This window comes from Spea bombifrons, chromosome 11, assembly GCF_027358695.1.
Source record: "Spea bombifrons isolate aSpeBom1 chromosome 11, aSpeBom1.2.pri, whole genome shotgun sequence".
Taxonomy (NCBI): Eukaryota; Metazoa; Chordata; class Amphibia; order Anura; family Pelobatidae; genus Spea; species Spea bombifrons.
Genome location: NC_071097.1, coordinates 29331800 through 29351437, shown reverse-complemented (window position 1 = coordinate 29351437; position 19638 = coordinate 29331800). Strand labels below are relative to the sequence as shown.

At 40.0% G+C, this 19638-nt stretch overlaps 1 protein-coding gene across 1 annotated transcript in view; it reads right to left on the bottom strand.

Annotated features, from left to right (window-relative positions):
- The window catches only part of LDB1 (LIM domain binding 1), a 58996-nt gene extending 41040 nt beyond the window's left edge, over nucleotides 1–17956 (bottom strand). The window contains exon 1 of the mRNA XM_053450038.1: nucleotides 17764–17956. Coding sequence (XP_053306013.1) covers nucleotides 17764–17788 — 25 coding nt within the window. The 5' untranslated portion in view covers nucleotides 17789–17956. The remainder of the gene's footprint in view (nucleotides 1–17763) is intronic.
- Between the last annotated feature and the right edge of the window lie 1682 nt (nucleotides 17957–19638).

Below are 19638 nucleotides of genomic sequence, written 5' to 3'. Positions count from 1 at the left end.
ATAGATTTACCCAGTCTGCTGAGCAGCATCTAAGTAACATCTGTAAAAACATGAACACGCTTACATATATGTATATACAGTATGTACATGTATCTGTTTGGCAGATAATTATCATCTGGCCAATGTCTGCCCATTTTCTGGCTGTAGTAAAATTACTATTTTCAATTTATCTGGTCTTGTCTTAAATTTTGGGCAATCTGCAGAATGTGACTGCACTATATAAATCAATTTAATAAAACATAATTTTTATGATAATATATACCATTAGCTTTTTTTCATATTTTTTTTATTTTGTATATATAAGTTACACGAGTATAATAATAATAATAATAATAATAATAATAATATATGTAATTAAAAATAATAATAATAATTTTATTTCTGTGGGTACTGCCACAGGGAATTTAACCTGGTCTTTTAATTGGATGCGTGGTTTATTATTACTTGCTTTTAAACATGTAATCCAGTTGAATTCCTTCCTAATTTAGCCACGCTGAAAGATGGACAGATTCCCGTTATCTCTGGCATACGCGAAATAACAAAACCTGGGAGATTTTGGTTATATCCGGTTCCTGTGCAGTGCCTTTGGCTGACTTGCCTGGAAAAGCCATTTGTGCAAAGTGGCTGAAGCTTACATCTCTCCAACGTTACAAGCAATAAATAATCACAGGGATGCAGCGTAACAAATGTTAATACTGAGTCTAATAGAAGAACGATATTTAGTATTCCTCAACATGACGCAAGGGACACTTGGTTCTCGTGTCAAAGCGTTCTGCTCAATTGTTGCTTGTTGACAATTTAAAGCATAGGGGCAGCAGTGCATGGACCTGGAATTGGTGTTGAGGGTCATAGGTTGTCATAGGTTGTTCTCTTCTGCTTAATGGCAGACGTTGAGGACTACAGCAGTTTAATACATTTTGAAAGAGTCACCTGTGCTCAAGCAGAGAAACAGATTTCCTGACCACTTTGGTGGCCTTCAGTACAGATGTTCTATACTCCTGTTTAATATGTTGAAGGATCTGGCTGATAATGCCAAGATGATGGCCACCCTTGCGGATTGTCCACAACAGTCCAGTTATTAACAATTCAAGGTCCTACAATTATATTTGGTGGCTTGTGAGATAGCAGCACATGGTAACACAGAATCTGGAGCTGATTTTTTTGTATCATGTTTATGTTCTGTGTCTGGGGAAATGTAATGTATTTGGAGCTGGGGACCTTTTCCAACACGGGTCTAAAAATATAGTCCCAATTACAGCTATTTAACCTAAATACTCCAAATTGTGTTGGCAGCTGGAGCGTTTTTTTGCTCAAATTATGCATATCCATGAACGATAGGGAGGAAATTCACTGCTTCTTCACCAATCTAAACCAAATCTTTTTTTTACTGAAATGACTAGTACCTGGATTTCCCATAAAACCATAAAAATGGTACTCTGTTGAGAGATTACCGTTTCTCGGTTCTTTACTCCTAATTTTAAAGAGGCTATACATGTCTAGTTGGGCGAAAACGTACTGATTTTTCCTATGCTGAGCCCTCATTTTCTTAGAAAGAAATTCCAAGTGCTGCTCTGTTATTTGCTACTGCTGAGCTTAGAGATTTCATTTAAATATTTGCTCGAGGATACAGATGCTATATCTGTAACAGTTTGGAACGTTATGATACTATTCAACGGTTATAGGACACTAAAATAGAAATCCATGTTTTCGAGCAGAATGGATTGGATTGTCTCGTGTTGGTTACCTTACCTGAAAGCCACAATGTCCGCTTTCAACTAGATTATAGCGGAGTGCCTTTTATTGTGTACATGCATAGGGAATAATGCTTCCAAATCAATGAGCCTTTAATAGTGATAAAAGGACATAATGTTTATGACATACGCCAGCCCTGCCAATGTCAAGCTAAGTGATGCCCCAATGTGTATGAATCAAATTTGCTTTTTACCGGGGGGGGGGGCGAAATCTTAGAATCAGCAATTGCCACCCTGCCCCATATGCCAGGCAAATTGGCCACCAAGGGGAATGAGAATAAACTCCTTCTATACGCTTTGCTAGCATATGTATAGGTAAAATGATTTCCATACCAAAAAGACAGATTATCCACACAGTTCATTTACTGGTAAATTAGTAGCTTGTACCAGAATGCTGGTGGCGTGCTAAATTTTAGATTAAACCATAATTTCCTCAATACGTTGGCTAGCACTAGGCTACCAAAAAGTGTAGATCAAATTTCTCCCCCTGAGGAGTGCAACCATTTTTTTCATTGCATATGGACTTTTAAAAATATTGTTATTTTTTTCTCCGTCAGTCTAAACAATATTTAAGAGCCAAAGCATGGCGGAATATCTGTTTGACTATGTAAACCCTTAAGCATTAAAATGACATATCTTATATATTCCTCATTAGCTGTGGGGTTTAAGCAACAGTGAACATCTAGTTTGTACCCCTGGGCTCCCGAGTCTTTTTAGCAACCAATAATATTCATTGGGGTCGTAGAACATGACCAAAGGCGATGTACACATTCGAATTACAATCAAGGAGAAATACAATTGACGTAATTATTATTATTAATATACAGAAGACCAATGTACGTTAAGAATGTCATGTCAAAATGTATAGATCGGGATATTTGCATGAAATTTGCATATCAGAAAAAGCCCCGCAGCTATTATTAAAGATCTGCGATTATTATTCACACTGAAACACATCTTAGCCACATTAAAGGTGCCTTTCCACTGTCTTTGCTGAATTTAACTCTTTGTAACTAAATGCTGCGTTAGAGTCATCATTACTGGTATGATTGAAATATTGATTTGGGGAGAAAAATCGGCCCCAAAAAATCTTTAACACCTATAAATTTACTACATTCATAATTTTTGGCCGGGAACATATAATTGTCACATGATACAAAAGCCTGCACCGATAGGGTGTTGCCATAGAAACTGAGGTTTGTGTGTGGTTTTCACATGAATAAACCTTCAGAGGACAGCAAAAGATCTACTAAGGTTTATTTGCTGCACATACTGCAGCGTATGCAAATACTATTAATTAATTCATGGAGCAGCACCTTAGGTGATACGATATGCAGCGTTACTGTTCTTTACAACACGCTCCTGCTCTGTATCTCGCGTGTAAGAGTTTCCCAGCACGGAATAGGAAGTTATTAAGGTGCACACAATAATTATTAGTCTTCTTTGTTTTACTTATGGAATCTATAATTGTGATAAGTCACTTATTATTAAAATGCCTGCTGATTTTTAAAGCTGTTGAGGAAGTAATAAAAAATTGCGTTCTCTCGAAGTAAATGAGTTTTAGATGACTGCCGAGGGGCATTTTTCTACCAGACTTTTTTTTCTCAGTGGTGGCCTCAGAAATATGGTTGATGTGCATGTAGCAGAGCTGCATTTTCAGTCTCATTTTTTTTTATCAGCCATGAAATTGATTTGCCTTCATAAATTAACCATTTTCAGACGGCCTTATAATTTAACCTTGTAAAAACATTTAAAAAAATGGGGTCCCTCCAGGCACAAAGACTATTCGCATTATAAAAACCTATATGAAAATATAGGGTGCGTAGTAGAGGCATATGTAGAAATGGGCGTGGTATGAGGGAAATGGGCAGAAAAGGAACGTGGTCAAAACTGCTTTTGTACTGATAAAAATGGGTGGGGCCAACATTTAGCCACACCCCCTTATTTCCTGCAGCATCTAACAAGTTGTAGTCCAGGGCTTCACAGGTTGCAGTGATTGAGGGCAGCTGCTATGAGGTCACTTCCTGCTGACGGTCTGATTGGCATGGAAGCAAAGAAAAATGTCTACAGGTCTTACTGCTTCCATCTACTAGACCAATACAATGTCTCTGGTCTCTGACCCTGTTTGATTCTGCGGCGTCCCTGGCATTTCCGAGGGGTCAAAGACAATCAGATGGTTAAAGTCTTTTGTTGAATGGAAGCTGTAGTAGTATGAGGAAATAAATCATTGCTTCAAACACCAATACTTCTGTGACAGCCAAGTTGTGAGGTCACAAGCAGAAGATTGTTAAAATATACAAAATGGATACAAAGAGTTAATGTTGCAAACATTAATTCGCTATACAGAAGATAACGAGCAGATCAGCACCCATTCTGCAGCAATATTACAGATGATTTTATGCAGATCCAGGCCTGACATGCAGAGATAGAATGCAGGTTTCCGTATCCGACAGAACGTCATCATTGAAGACGATGTATCATTTTTCTTTTCTTTTTAACTTTCGGTAATAATAACTTTGTGTACTTCCGAGTCAGCTTCACACTGTGATCCATGAACATGACAGAACATTGGCACAGCAGGGGGTAAATGTACAGAGGTGTGATAAAGAATTCACTTCGGTGGGAAGAACATTATATATTCCTCTATAATTCCATAAAGCCTATACATTTATATAAGTATACATCCCAAGTGACCATTTAGGAGGGTCAGTCCCTCTCTTCTAGAAGCTCCGCATGTTTTCTGGGTATGAGTGTACTACAGTCCAAAGAGTCACAATAATAGAAAAAAAATATGTATATAAAATTAAATTGTGTAAATGAAACACAATATTCTCCCCTGTTTTAATGTTAAATACATTTGTGCATGGCATCCAGTTCATCTTTACTGCCTGCAAATTGGGGCAGACATTGAGTTATTTTAGTTATTTAACTCCTCCCTAAGCTGCCTTCAATGAAAGCAGGGTGCATACTATAGTATGCTTCTTGCACATGCTCAGTAGAGCTCCCATTTTAGTCAATTAGAGTTGAGCTCTCGTCTAAATCAATGTAGAAGCAGACAATGGATATGTATGCTGAGCATTGATGTTTTGCTAGAATACATGTGATTAGCTGCTGCTTAAGTGACTACAATGGTAGTGCTACTGAGCATGTGCAAGACGTGTACATACCAATGCTTCTGGGGTTCTCAGTCCATGTTTTCCATGACACATACCTGGGAACTTGTGGGCTCTGGCTACCCAGAGCCTACCCTTGCAGGACGTGGCCAGGACTGGTGCCGCCAGTGGGCTTTTCTGTGGAAAACACCACCATTTGAAGAGGAAATGGGCATGGAGTGGGGCATGTCAGGACCCCGCTCCCGCGACCTGGAGGATTCAGTTGTTGACTCAAGGAACAAGAGAAGCGTCGCTTCTCCTGGAGTTCTCTGGGCCAAACTCAGAGAGTTCCCAGGTATGGTTATTCCCTCACATCGTACATACGGCTGTGCAGCACTTTATATGTGCTTGGCAATCACATGTGAAAATTATATGTGTCCTAGTAAACATGGCCAACGAAATATACCTTTGGTTATCCAAAGCCTGGTCAACCATCATTGGTGTTTTGGAAGAGCCGAAGAGCTAAATGTTGGATTGTCTCGCTTTCTCCCCAAAGTTCAGACTCCTCAAAATTGATCACTTCCTAGGATATCTCCTATACTCTGCCTATAGTATGATCTTTTAGGGTAAGCCTACTTAATGCCTCCAAAAGCTGGAATTTTCTGTATCATCTATAACTACAAATTTTGGGGAAGTACAGAGACAGAATGCAGAAGACCGTCTTCAACAACACCTCTCTGACATCTCTCTAAAAAAATAGAGCATTAAACTATTTATCAATTAGGGGTGAATGTACAAGAAATCTAAAGTGGAATATCTCAGCAGTAAAAAGCTAAGAGAATAACTAATTAGGATGTTCTTTTTTTTTTGCCCTCTGCACAAAATTTGTCTTCTGCTCATCAAAAAGCGGAGGATAAAATGAGTGCTTTTTATAACAAACAAACAACAGTGTTTGCCAGGGACATCTATCTTATTTCACTTTGGCTGATGCTAGCGCTTTAAATTTTTGGCCTGGCTCACGAGAGAAGCCACGTGACTTTCTGCTTGAGGAAGCAGAGCGCTGGCAGCTTCCAGAGGGAGAAAGGAGTAGGAGGAAGGTGGGGGAAGGGGTAGCTTCGGCTTAATGGGAGCAGAACAGAACGAAGGGGGGAAATGAAAGGGAAAACGTTAGGGATACGGAATCATAGCCTTGCTTCGGAGGGCCTTGTAAGGAACGCATGTTCCGAAGAAGGGTTAGTTGTGGGAATCTAGAAGTTCAGCAAGGAAAGCAAATAGAATATTCCCCGCGGTCTTGTATTGGGGTCAGCGGCATACCGCACTCGTAGCCGGTGGGGGCTCAGGTAAACGGAAGGGTTAGCACATGTACGCAGCCAAAGAGGCCAAGTGCGGTGGGGATTATGGGAATTAGAGATGCATTTTAAAAGTTCTTATGCTCTTCCTGGAGGAAAACAGATTTGTCGAAGGCTGCAATACCTAATGAAAATGGGCTTTCTATGCATGCACGTGGACTGTAAGATTCTGACTTATCAACGACCAATATTAGGGGGGAAAAAGACGTAGCAGCGGTGGATAATATGACCATTGTTAGTAAATACACATATACTTGAGCTGCTGGGTTCTATACTGGCTTCTATACTGGCTCTGGTGCCTACCCATGAAACACTTAGGTCCTATAAAGCCTCCTTTATAGGGCAGGAGTTATTTTTTGGATTTTATAAAGTCTAATAAATGCTCCAGAGCTGCCATAAAAAGGGATAAGAAGAAAAGGGTGTTGAAAGGCGGTCTATGAAGATTATCCGTTAAGATGGGCAGGGGTTGTGTTATCTACAAAAAAAAACTTGAACAGGGAGCACTAATTACTGTGATTTTTTTTAAAAAAAAGGCTGGGACATCACAAGCCTTCTATACAATACAAATATTAACCCCCCTGGGTGTAAAAATGGGGATCAAAACAAATAGTTGCTTGCACACCTAGCACAATTGAGTGCAGGCAAAGTGCAGGCAAAATGAGCCATATTTGGAATTACGGGAAATGTTTACAAAGAGTAAAAAAGCTCTAACGGAAAACTGCAATAGTTTTCAGAATGATTCATTTCTACGATCAATACGCTGCTATTTCCATTTGATGCTTTTTTTTGCTTATAGTTTTGGGGATGAGAACAACTTTCAGCCTTAAACCTATTACATCGATTTATTGCAGCATTAAAACTTTATAAATATAAAATATTCTGTACTGTACTATGTTTCTGAACATTTATCACATACAATATATAATTCAACAATGTAAGCATGCGGTCGCGGTACATGAGCATAAAATAGCGCGTTGCCGTGCATATCCTGCTGTCGGCCATATTTGTGTCATCAGGCGCCGCTGGCCTTAAAGTGCCAGGGCTGATTCAACATCACCGGTCTGGTTATGGTTAAAGATTACACCTAAATGATTAAGACAGAGGGACCACGTGGCCTGATTTCAGGGAACAGTCCCCTCGGGAGGCTTCTGTTCCCAGCTTATGTTCTTTCCCAATATTGTAGCCTGAAACGCTCATAATTCGGATCTGTCACTTTTCTCAAATCCTGTATTTATCGCTACGCTAAATAAACCAACATGATGGTTGTTATTGATTAACACACCCCCCTCCTCCGCCATATGTGTATACTATGGGGAATGCTCTATGGCTCTTTATCCACAGTAAGTTATCTCTCCCCTTTAGTAAAATTGCTGATTATTGCTGATAGGGTCAGACATCCGCTGAAAGTGTGAAGACTAGTCCAGGAACTGATTAGTTAATGCTAATTGTTCCACATTCAGACACAGATCTCTTAAACCAAAAATAATTGCACACAAATAATATCGGTGATAGTGAATGTGTTGGAAAATATGTATTCATTACTTATATCTCAGTCAAAACATTGATTACATTTTCTTTGTTATGGATACATTTTTCTGCTCCTTTTTGACATTGTATAAACATTTTAAAAATATCCATTTAATTTTAAAATGTGGTAATCTTTTATTAAAAGAACCTGTCCAGCTAGATCATAGATCTCAGCCTGTCTATACAATATTTTATTTGTAGGATCTTTGTGCCTGAAGTCCCATCATTAGTGTGTGTTGCTCATGGGCTGGATAGAGAGATCAGAGGCTGTCCCTGGGCTGGCCCACCTGAGCTATAAAATTCCAGGTGTCCAAATCCAGACACCTTTGCTGAGGGTTATGGTTAGTTTAGGTACTCCTGCCATACGTGAGCAACAATGTATACGTCGAATGGCGACTAAATTGTAAGCTCCCGCGAGCAGGGCCCTCTTCTCCTTTTGTAACAGTTGGCTATTGTGTGACTTTACGGAATCAGCTGGCACTTTATTAATAAATGTGATGTAATAAGGAGAGCTGGCCCACCCTACTCTCCAAATGCTCCACCCCATAGGCCCAAAATACACATGGATGCCCCTGAGGTAGCGTGTATAGTTTGAGACAGGTAGGCATTACAATCATCGGTATCCATCGCACGTATAAACCTTTCATCCAATGTGTGCGTTCATCCCATTGCTGTAAAGGCTGACGCTTGGCAGACATAAGGGGGGGGGCTGATAAAGGCATAGCAGGACAATAATCGCATAGGATACAGTCCTGCTCAAATTCAGAGAGAGTTGGCAAATATGGGTTAAGGTGAGGTCATCGCTGCTCTCGGTCCAGACTCTGCTGGATGTCCCTGGTGCTTCATCCGCCGCTCAGGCTTGGCCGCACATAACTCAGTGCGACAGGAGCTTCGGGGAGGGAGCTAGGCTGAGTGAAGCGGCAGAGAAATTGAATTTACTCTGACCTGCGGGAGGATAGCTGTAGAAGTGCAGAGAGAGAGCGTAAGGCACAACGAGGTGGAAATACAGACATTTTACTACTGGGGAGGCTGTAGGTAAAAACTACCAGCCCTTCCACCAAGGGGTGCAAGCTGTAGGTGGCCCTGTTGGCTTTCTCCTACGGTTATCTCAAAGTTATGAATTCTTATGTTTATTATTGTTTCCAGTAAACGGATCAAGAATAGGCATGTAATACCATGAGAATACCGTTATTAATAAGGGATGCGTGTTGTTGGTCCTTATAGCATGGTGGAAATTATCCCAAAATTATAAAAAAAAACTTAAAAATTGCCATTGCCATCTGACGTCAAAGGAATTTCAGACCCTGGCTTTAGAAAAGAACGGGATTAGCTACAAGGTTCATTAATTGATTGAAACACAATGGCAGTGAATCCCAGCCACAGGCATGATTGACAGTCACATATATGAATAATTCTTATTCTGGTTCTTTGTTCTGAATCCTATTCCCTTTAAATCATACGGGACAAATATATTCAGACCAACAACTTCCTAAAGCCTTGCTACCGGTTCCTGTTGAGATTTGGAATTGTCCATTTATTTTGACATCAAATGTATTGATTATATGTGAGTATATGTTGTATTAACAGGTTCTAAGCCCCTTATAAGACAAAGTTTTATTGTAGGTCTACATATCTAAATATTTTATGGATTCCCTTTTGATTGTTTAATGGAGTCCGTTTTGATGCCCACAAATTAGGGCATATATTCAGCATCATAGGAGTTGTAGTACACAGCATCTAGAATTCCTCGTGTAGCTTACCCTTAACCTTTATATATTATATCCCAGTATTTATATGACTTTCTGAGCCAAAGCATATTCATGTTATTATGTAACATAATGTAACTTGTTGGCAGTGATGTCATACATATGGCAAATTATTAATTGTACTGTGAGGGGAATATCTCACATGTCCTTCCCATAGCTTGCTAGATCTGAATATATTGTGATTACGCATTTCTTTCTTGAGTGGCTAATCCATGTTTTTTTAACCTTCCAACATCGGAGATATATTATTAACATCTTATTGTACAACCTTAAAGTTGGTATTTAAAGTGCAACTAATGTAAATAACAGCACTTGCGGTTAGTTGTTGGAATCCAACCTGTGAACACTTACGTATTTCCTTGGGACGCAAGTAAGTGCCTATTGAAAGCCTGGAAATCATGGCTGACGCGGGCATCTCACAGGGGTCAGTGTTTTATAATAAAGCTAGTAAACTGAGACGTTCAGTTCATATGTTTGGTAACTCTCCGTATTCCAAGACCGACAGAAGGAGTCTCTTTCTCAGAGGGCAAAGTCCAGAAACGCTGACCGTAAGTACTGAATGATGTATCGCCGTTTAAAAGCCACCACGTCGTCGTCACTTAAAACCATGACTTTGTTAAGCAAATAGTGCCATGTGGACGCCGAGCAGGTTTAATAGGCAACTATACACAAAGCTGGAAGTTACTGCGGTTACTAAATTTGGTAGGTTTCTCGAATCCCTCACCATTAGCGAATATCTACTGTTTATCTACACGCCAGTTTAGATCTCGCAATATTTTCTTATAATGGTTATTTTTCAAATGAATTGTAGACAGGAAGATACAGTGTGATCAGAGACAATCTTAGACAATCAGTTTAAATCTCTGAATATTGTGAGTTTCGAGTGTTTCACGTCAACAGACACAACAAATAACTTCATTCAATATGGAAGAGAAAGCGCCCCAACGATAATTTCAGAATCTTATCGTATTAGTTACGCGTTAAACAGGCAGCCAACACCTATATTTACTCATGAAGAGTCTTTAACCTAATCTTAACCTAAATCCCAGGATGGTTCTGTAAAGCCGGCATAGGTGCTTCCCTCTTATAATTGGGATTGTGTGACAGTTTAGGGGTTCTGGTTATCCTCAGAGGAGCGGAGGCTCTTTAAAAGGTAGCAAGAAACTTATATATGACGGATATAATACAGAGAGTGTCTAACAGCTGGCGTACAACGTGATCCTGTCATTGATTCTTATATGGAGAATGAATAGAATTGGAAGATAGGGCTTTGTAGAAATGACATTTGTGCTCAGTGGGAAATCTCCATCTCAGTTCCAGAAGTACACCTTGATGAACATCAAACTCGAAACATTATTTTTAACCACCTTAGACCTGCTGGCTTTGTTTCAAGCAGATGAAAGGGTTGTGAAAACTGGCATAGGAAGCAGAATTTGATAATCCCCTTTAGCTCGTCTTGAGATGACACGCAGCGCCTCTGACTTCAGATAGATGCGATCCGGTATAGTGAATGAAGCATGCTTAGAAAAGCCTAACTGTGTTTTCACATTGTGGATATACTCGGAGTATCTGGCAGAATTCACACGATATTAATCCAACATGTGAGTTATACCGACGGCAATATTTTGGTCTCGTCTAGGAACATTTTACATAAAAACAAAAACACAGAACATGTACGGATCCAAGGCGATCCATGTACTGAATTAACGCCGTGTTGGGTGGTTTTGCTGTAAACACTCATGATGCAGGTATCATTCACACACACAGCACAGATCTCGAAATAACTCCATTCACCCACGCGCTCGAGGGGAGGACAGTCTCTCAAAATAGTAATCACATGAATAGATGAGTTTCACGTTACTTTTCTTAATGGAAATCCCAACATATAATATTAGGAATGTGATCAGCAATGGTGTAACAAAAAATATTGTCCCCTTTGTGTACCCCCCCTGCAACATTTCAGGTGAAATTTGGCAATAAATAATTAAAGAGGTTATTAGCAGCAGATGTTATAAGTAGCAGCTTCAAAGCATTCACTCGTGCGCCAAGAAGCCTTGGGGGCCCCCTTGGACCTTGGTATCCTTTGCTCCGCGGGGCTCTCTGCATTACACCCTTCCTGGAAAATTAAATCCACAGATGCTTAACTGCCACAAAGGGGAAGCCTCTTTGCCTTTCAGATATATGGACGACCAGTCAATACTGATATGGAACCACAGGACAAAAGAGTATTTTCCCATAATACTTACTTCCCGTGACGCATGCTAATACTATAAGAATAATGAATAACGGATTTTCTGCATAAAACATACCAGTTGCATATTTGTATACAATATTTAATGGCGGAAATGCACTTTGCTCAGGGCTTGGCAAATGTAAGTAGAAGCCAGGTTTCTGTATGTGTAATGTCACTTGTGTGTGGCACTGTGATGTCATATCACACTTCCCCAAGGTTCTTTGGGCAGCACCGTGACATCATGGACCATTCCTCCCACCCATCACACTCTATTCTCACGTGCTCAGTTTGGGCATTACTCGTGGCAGCACCAATAACATAGACACCGGCTTGAAAGGAACCCAGTTGTCAAGACTGATCTAAATATATTTGAAGGTATAGAAAAAACTATGAAAGTCATGTTCTCAGCCTTGTCTTTGGTCTAATGCCCATCCTGTTCATTCTTTACTATAAGATAAAGTTTTGACTAAAACACTGGGAATGAAAATCTGAATGAGATACTTTTGCGCTCCCAACACATTATCTGCTGAACCGATACGTTTAGATCCCAGAAAGCTTTTGCTATTCCTAATTAGCAAATCAAAACCTTACGAGGTACGTTATATGGCTTGTGCTGGGTGAAAGTGGAGAATTCACCTAAATAACAACTTTTTAAAGACTATGTTCCATTCTAGTTTAGCTACCATGTAACAAAAATCTAACACAGCCCATGACGGCAGATAACAACCATTCATCCTCTCTAGTCTTCCCGTTTTTAAACCTTAACCAGTCGTCGGTCTCGCCTTTAGGAGCCATAGGTCCATCCCATGCATGTTTAAACTCCTTTACTGTATTAACCTCTACCACCTCTGTTGGGAAAATGTTCCCCTTATCTACCACCCTTTCAATGAAGTAAAAGTTCCTTGCATTACATCTAAGCTCCTGACCTTCTAGTTAAATTGCATCAAGAAAGCAGAAGAGTATTATGCGGCAGTAACCAAAATCTTTTGCTAGGGCATGAGATCTGAATGCGCTGATAAAACAGTAACTTTTTATGTGATACCGGCCCTTTAACGACGCGGTTCCATCGATATATTTTAACGCAACAGAACTAACTTGGTATCAGAGCAGATGTCTTGGGACGATTTAGCGTGAAAGCCGCATAGTCAGCTAGTCTCAGGTTGCGGAGGTGGAATGAGGGATCTATTCTCAGTAGAACAAGTCATTCCGAGATACCCAACAGGCGCGGTAGCCAGACGCCACATTCAGCTCTCACATTAATAGCTAAAATTATTCTCCAAAATGAAAACATCTCTTGAGATTGAAAATTCATAACATTCCCCGTGTTTTGCTTTGTCAGGAACTGAGAGAAAGAAAAAAAAAAGGACGTGATTAAAAGAAATATTTTATTTAAATAAAAAAAAAATTCCTCCTGAAACAAGGCCCTTTTAATGTTTGGTCCTGTGGGAATGATTAGCACGCTATTTCCATGGAATTCTACACAGTCAGCTTGTTTGTACAGAAGGATATTTGGTCCTAAATTGGCAAACGTTAATTTCTCCCCCTCACTGTTCTCATAGAGGTCTTCCCATCCCTACAGCTCGGGACATAAGACGGGAAACTTAACCCCATCATGTCTAGGAGGTATTTTCAGGACCTAGACGCACTTTGATCAGAACGTTTCGGAGGTTCAAGAAAATACTTATTTTTTTACTTAAGTACAACAAACAGCTGCTTATTTTAAAAGCTGATACCTAGGGCCCCAAACAACATTCTTTTAACTAATTGTTGACCGATAAATGTTGATGCCACAAACTAAATAACCTATCAAGATGTCTGTTCACTAAGTGTAAAGCTGCTGAGCAGTTTCCTCTGGGGTATTCGCTAAAGAGTCTGAAGGGCCAGCTATGCCCTTGAAATGATGGAAACTCTTTAGGGCCACAAGGCTTCTTTGAGAGCATTTTGGCCACTGTGAGAACACAAATTCGCCCAATTTGTGAGGTGTTTATTACAGAGGAATTCCCCTGGGAAAAAATATTTTCTCCAGCGCTGTATACAGTAACATACGTTAATATTGACAAAAACCTGGTTTTATCTCATTTTGATCCAATAAACTTCCTTTATCTGCAGACCTGGAGGCGGCCATTGTTGTTGGTCATGTGACATTTTGGGTGACTTTCCCTGCTCAGACACCACACTGAGCTGATTCTTTATGGCAATGCTAATGAAGTCCGTTCCTCCATAGACTTTGATTGGCCAGAAGATCCCACAGGGTGATTAACACCGAGCCATTCTATTGTTTACTACAGGCAGTATGATAAGGAGACAGGATGTTTGTCTTGGAGATTGGGCTAAAATAACAGAGCAAGAACTCATACAAAGGGCTACTATGTAGCATGCCTGAAAATATTACATTCTGCAAAAACTATAACTGTTTTAAAAGAAAACAGCTCAATATTTGTGAAAAATATTTTTAATCCAATACTAGTAATAATAAAAATGATGGGAGTAACTCTTTAAAGATTTAAGTATCTCCAGTAACTAGAAGATTGTCAACAAGCTCAAACTGTTTCAGGGAAACACGATGCTCTATTGAAACGCAGCCATTAAATAAACACGGATTTATTTTCTCACATTTTAGAAACAAACATATATCCCACCTAAAAAAAAAAAGTGCTTGGTGGCTATTTACCAACAGGGTGCCTTTAAGAGATTCCTATCCTATGTCTTCCTTCCCTCTGTTGTCCTATTGCATTGGTTTGTAAAGCGAGTTTGATGCCTTGTAAATAAATGATATTCACCATGTGATAAATGTTCTGCATTGTGGGACTGTAAAAAATACTACGCGGGTAACAAATTATGTCATAAAAACTTATGAATATGACTTGGAAGTGGTGACAGTCCTGACAGTAAAATTCCCACGATTCCAATCTACGTTAGGTCTAAGTAAATATATAATGTCCTTCGACTACTGCAATATATGCATATGACAATATGACAGCGGTTAGATATAAAATATTGACTGGACTATTTAACATTTGCTGAAGGGATCTGACTAAGGCTTTGACACATTTTTTTTTGGAGTACTTAATCTTAAACATCCTTGAACAATGTCATTGTACGCACAAGTGAGAGTACAATCCATAAAGCTTCCGGCAAAAGTGCAAGTGCAGCACAGACAAGAATGCAGAAGCGACACAACGATGGGAAAGCAGAAGTATAACAGCCTTCTTGTAAGATTAGCAACATATATATAAAATTCTTTTGTAGGTCCCGCAGAAATTCCAAATGGAACCAGGATGTCGTCAAAATGTATAGCTTTTCAGACTCATATCCAAAGCAACACTTTGGATTAAAAAAAAAATTACATAACTTTAACTCAGCTGTCTTCATAGAAATCCCACTTGACAGTTTCTTCATGGTTTATGTATGAAGCACATTCATATGTGCCAAATGTCCAAAATCTCTAGGGAGAGTCCCTAAGAGTTTGGGCTTCTGTCCCAGAGTCCCAACATGATCTTCTCAAAAGAGAAGCAAGAGAAATGTTTACATTTTAAATGCCATGCTATACATATATACACAACATAAACGTACATATAAAACATAACAACAAACTGCTAGCAAATTAAACACTCTTAAAGTGTTAACCGAGTCATCTGGTACTCAATGGGTTAATGCCAGGTATAACCGAAAAGGTTTCTTTTGGTACAAAGCCTCTTCTAGCACACATGCAGATGAAAGGAGAACATAAGTTGTGACAGATTCCTTGAGTAAAATGTAGCGCAGCAGTATATCGATGACATCCCATTCCTTTGTTATTGGACAGATGCAATTTGGTGAGTTGAAAATACATTCATCGTCAGCAAGGATTTTATCATTTTAGATTCGAAAGGATGGGAAACTCCGTGTTAGAATGATTATAGAAAGGAACAAACATTTAGAAGGCTGTGAACCACAATTAACCCACTGAGGGCCTGGTGTCCTCAAGCCTTTGATTGATAAAGCAATGCACTCTGGGATTGCGGTATTTAATAGCGAATTAGGCTTTTAAAGGCATACTCCATTCATACGCACTTTTAAGATAGCCGAGTGACCCTATATATAAACATTTTGCCCTCATATGGTCCTCATATGCATTTGTCCTCTTTCCCAGGCCGCAGATCCTCAGCTTACAAGAGATGCGTTCGACCGAACACATCTGCTGCTTACCAGTGCGCATGCACGCTGTACTAACCACCAACTCCAGCTTGCATGAGAGCTCCGGGAGGTCTAACAAGACCTCCTGCGCTCATGCGCTAAAAGCTCTCCCATTGGCTTTCTTGCCAGTGATTCGTTGTTTCAAGCAGCCAAAACCGAAGTGAAAATCGGACAACTTAGGGGGTGGAGAGGTACAGCTTTTTCTAAACGTATATACTATAAATTTTTCCTTTTCTTTCCAGTAAAGAATGCTTATTAAAGTTGTTGGTATTACTGAATGGGGCGCTGGAGTGTCACAGTGCCGGCAAACGAGGTGTTAATTAATTAATCTGACAATTTATTATGAAATGAGACTTTATTATTAAATGAGACTTCAAATGTGCTTGAAACGCCTGGAGACTAACTAGCTCCGATCCTCTCTGGCATTTCAATGGTTACATAGCCATCCTACCCAGTGTGTCATAAACCTAATTTTACAACGTCTTGGGCTCTTGATCAGCTCAAGGGTCATCTTCTAAGGCAAGAACGTTAAAAACACCAAAAAACTGGTCTTCGCATGATATTTTAAACTACAGCTACACAGATATGAGATAACTACTGTGCCTACATTCATATTTTAAATTTATATTTTAATGGTGACAGTCCTATAATTTCATCGATCTAAAGTGATCTCCAGACCCAACAAAAAACTCAAAAAATAAAAACGAAGAAAAAAAAACGTACTGGGAATAAAAGCAGTCGTACCCAGAGCTCTTTTTAATTCCCTCCAGCACACTACAGAGTTAACAGGCCTGAAAATGTGTTTTTTATTGTTGCTCTTTAGTGTCAATGATAATGAGTCCCTGCAGGAATAAGAATAGTGCGTAGCACCTTCTTGCGCAAGGATAATAAGGTTACATATATTTTATATACAATGTTACATTTATGCACATACACATATACACTCACGCATATACACACTAATATATATAAAGTACACTGCCGCCGTACTCAAAAACTCAAACGCAAATTATCCACGTCTTAACCAGTTAAGGGTCAAGGAGCTGAGCAAACGCATTCGACCCTCTAGCACTTCAAAGATTAAAACATATTTCATTTCACAGAGCATTGTAATCATAGTAACCCTGGGATATGGTGAATGCGCTCATATCTTTTCTGCTACGGTAGCGGCTTGCAAGCAACAGGCTGTCGGCTACCTGGCTAGTATTGTGGGGTTCCCCGCGGGTCTAAGCATGAAAGGGTTAACCAGAAACATGAGTTATCAAGATACGCACAAGCATGCCATTGAAGCCCGGTTCAAAATGAGTCTTTCACGGGCTGCAGAAATAGCAACAACCTTTAGTAACCCCCAGAAACTGGAACACAATCATTGAGTTGGGGTGGGTGAGGGGGTCCACGGGACACATCTGCAAAGCCGTGTAACACGAAGTATAAACAAAGCAATAATCAACAACAGACCGAGAGAACAAACAATGCGTAGGTCGTCGGTCAAGAGCGAAGTAGGACGGAGCCCTGTTTTTATCAATAATTTGATAATGATAGTTAAGGGAATAATGCTCAGCCAATGACCATTGTCCATGACCTAAGGTCAAAAGTCCAGAGACACTTCTGATTGGCTCCCATTTAGGAACTCTGGGAATTTTTGGACTCCCCCCCCCACACCCCTTGTATTCTCCCTAGGTAGGTAAAGCAGTAGGCACTTTGTTTTGATACAATCCGAATCAGCGAGATGATAATAAAAATAATAATAAAATCCCCCATATGTCAAAAACACACAAAGGCCCGGAACCCTGCGCCAAACCCCGACGTGTATCTTTAGCTAATTGATAATCAAGTTAATTAAGAGGGGGAAAAAAAAGAAACACTTACCAGGGCATGCGCAACCCACTGACATCTTCACATGCCTGATCTGTAACAGAGCAGGTACTTTGTGTCCACAGCAAAGGCTCCTGGCATAAAATGCCCTTGTAAAATCTCACAGTTGAAAAACAAGCCCCCCTAAAAGGCAGAAATTGGGCCTCAGAGGAAGCAGGCAGAAGGAATTTTATTCTGTCTGTGTATGAGTGTGCGTGCGCGCGTGTGTGTCTCTCGCTCCCTCTCTCTCTCTGCCTCTCTGCTGGCAGTACTGTGGTTTATTAATATGCTAATTGCATTGCTAGTGGGAGGAGAGAAAGCTTGTCAAAGTGACCTGAGTGAAAAAAAAGAGAGAGAGAGAGAGAGAGAAGGAGAGAAAGGGAATAGAGTGACGAGAAAGGGTGCAATGAACAACAAGCATGTGACGCAGATATATATATACGCATATAAATATATAATACAGAAGAATAAAAACAAGAAAAGAAATGCTGGTATCTTCTGGCACGCTGGTTGTCCCTTTGATAACCGTGGCATGTTTGATTTGAGAAAACAATAGGAGAGAGGAGAGGGGGAAAGAAGGGAGAAGTGTGTGTGTCCTGCACCGAGACCAGGCATACCGCATTAGACTGATCTTCATCGCTCCATACTGCGCTCTAACATAGACCGACAGACAGGGACCGAGACAGCGAGCGCACACGGGGGTGGGAAAAAAAAGCTTGCTCTATTAGAGGCAAGAAGCACGCCACTAAAAAAAAGGGAAGAAATTCTGCATTTGTCACAAACAAAGACAAGCGATCCTCAGGTGAACACAGCCATGATTAGTGAAAAGCAACATATTGATGATGGTAGGGGTGCCATTCATTTACAAGTGGTTTATAAACAGGTTCAAAGCATGGATAGACTCTGTGTGCGTGTACATCAGCCCATCTCATCATCTTCTGGATGATAGAACGCTAATGTCTATCATCTTAATCTTTTCAGTGCAGCACATATTAAAATCCCTGCTTAGACACTTTGAACAATGGTTCGGTGTGGAAGGGGGTCAATCCTCTGACAGAAGCCATGTCATTTTCTTCGCTTGAGTGAAATTTTGTGTAGGTATTTTTGGGAACAAGTTGTATGGACACGTAAGATCTCAAGACCTCAGGAGAAGCTTCTTCAGATACGATGGGATGGGGTACTCGGGAGTGCTACAAATATGGTCTACGTTAAATATGTTTTTTATGATATAGTGTTGATGATATATTCTTCCCAGATCTCCATGTCTCAAAAGAAGGGTCTACTCTCTTAGGCCCAAATGGAAAATCTATAGTTGTCATTGTGGTATTTAATAACGTGAGCTCAGCTGTAGCCTCCATTCTGTTCCTGCCAAAATGAGTATTTTCAGAAAGCTAAAGGAATCACCCCTGAAAAAAATGACAATGCCGGGTTCTTCAGAGTTCCATTGGAACCTTAACTCCACACCGAGGTAAATGTCAGCTCAGGTTGGCAGGGTTTCTGAGCAATTCGTCAAACAAATAATGTGTCAAACTGCCTTCATTCACATTCTTGTAAGATAACAAAAGTTTATTTGGTGATCACACCCATACCATAGTTTCGACTCCATGAAAAGGAGCGAGCCTTCATCATGGTAATAGCCAACTGAAAATACTTATCTATTACAATAAATAATAATAAATATATGTTGCTCGGGAGGTCCATCCCAGTACCATGCCCATGAAAACATTGGCTAGTACATGATGATGACCTCACAACTAAGTTTCTATAGCCTAACGTATACAAAAACAGTGCTTGGATTTCTGAGTTCTGTACATGTTCAGAAAGCTAGCAGTAAATCCCCTCAAATTCAGAAGGTTAGCGGCAAAGCCCCTGAAAAGTTCAGAAGGTTAG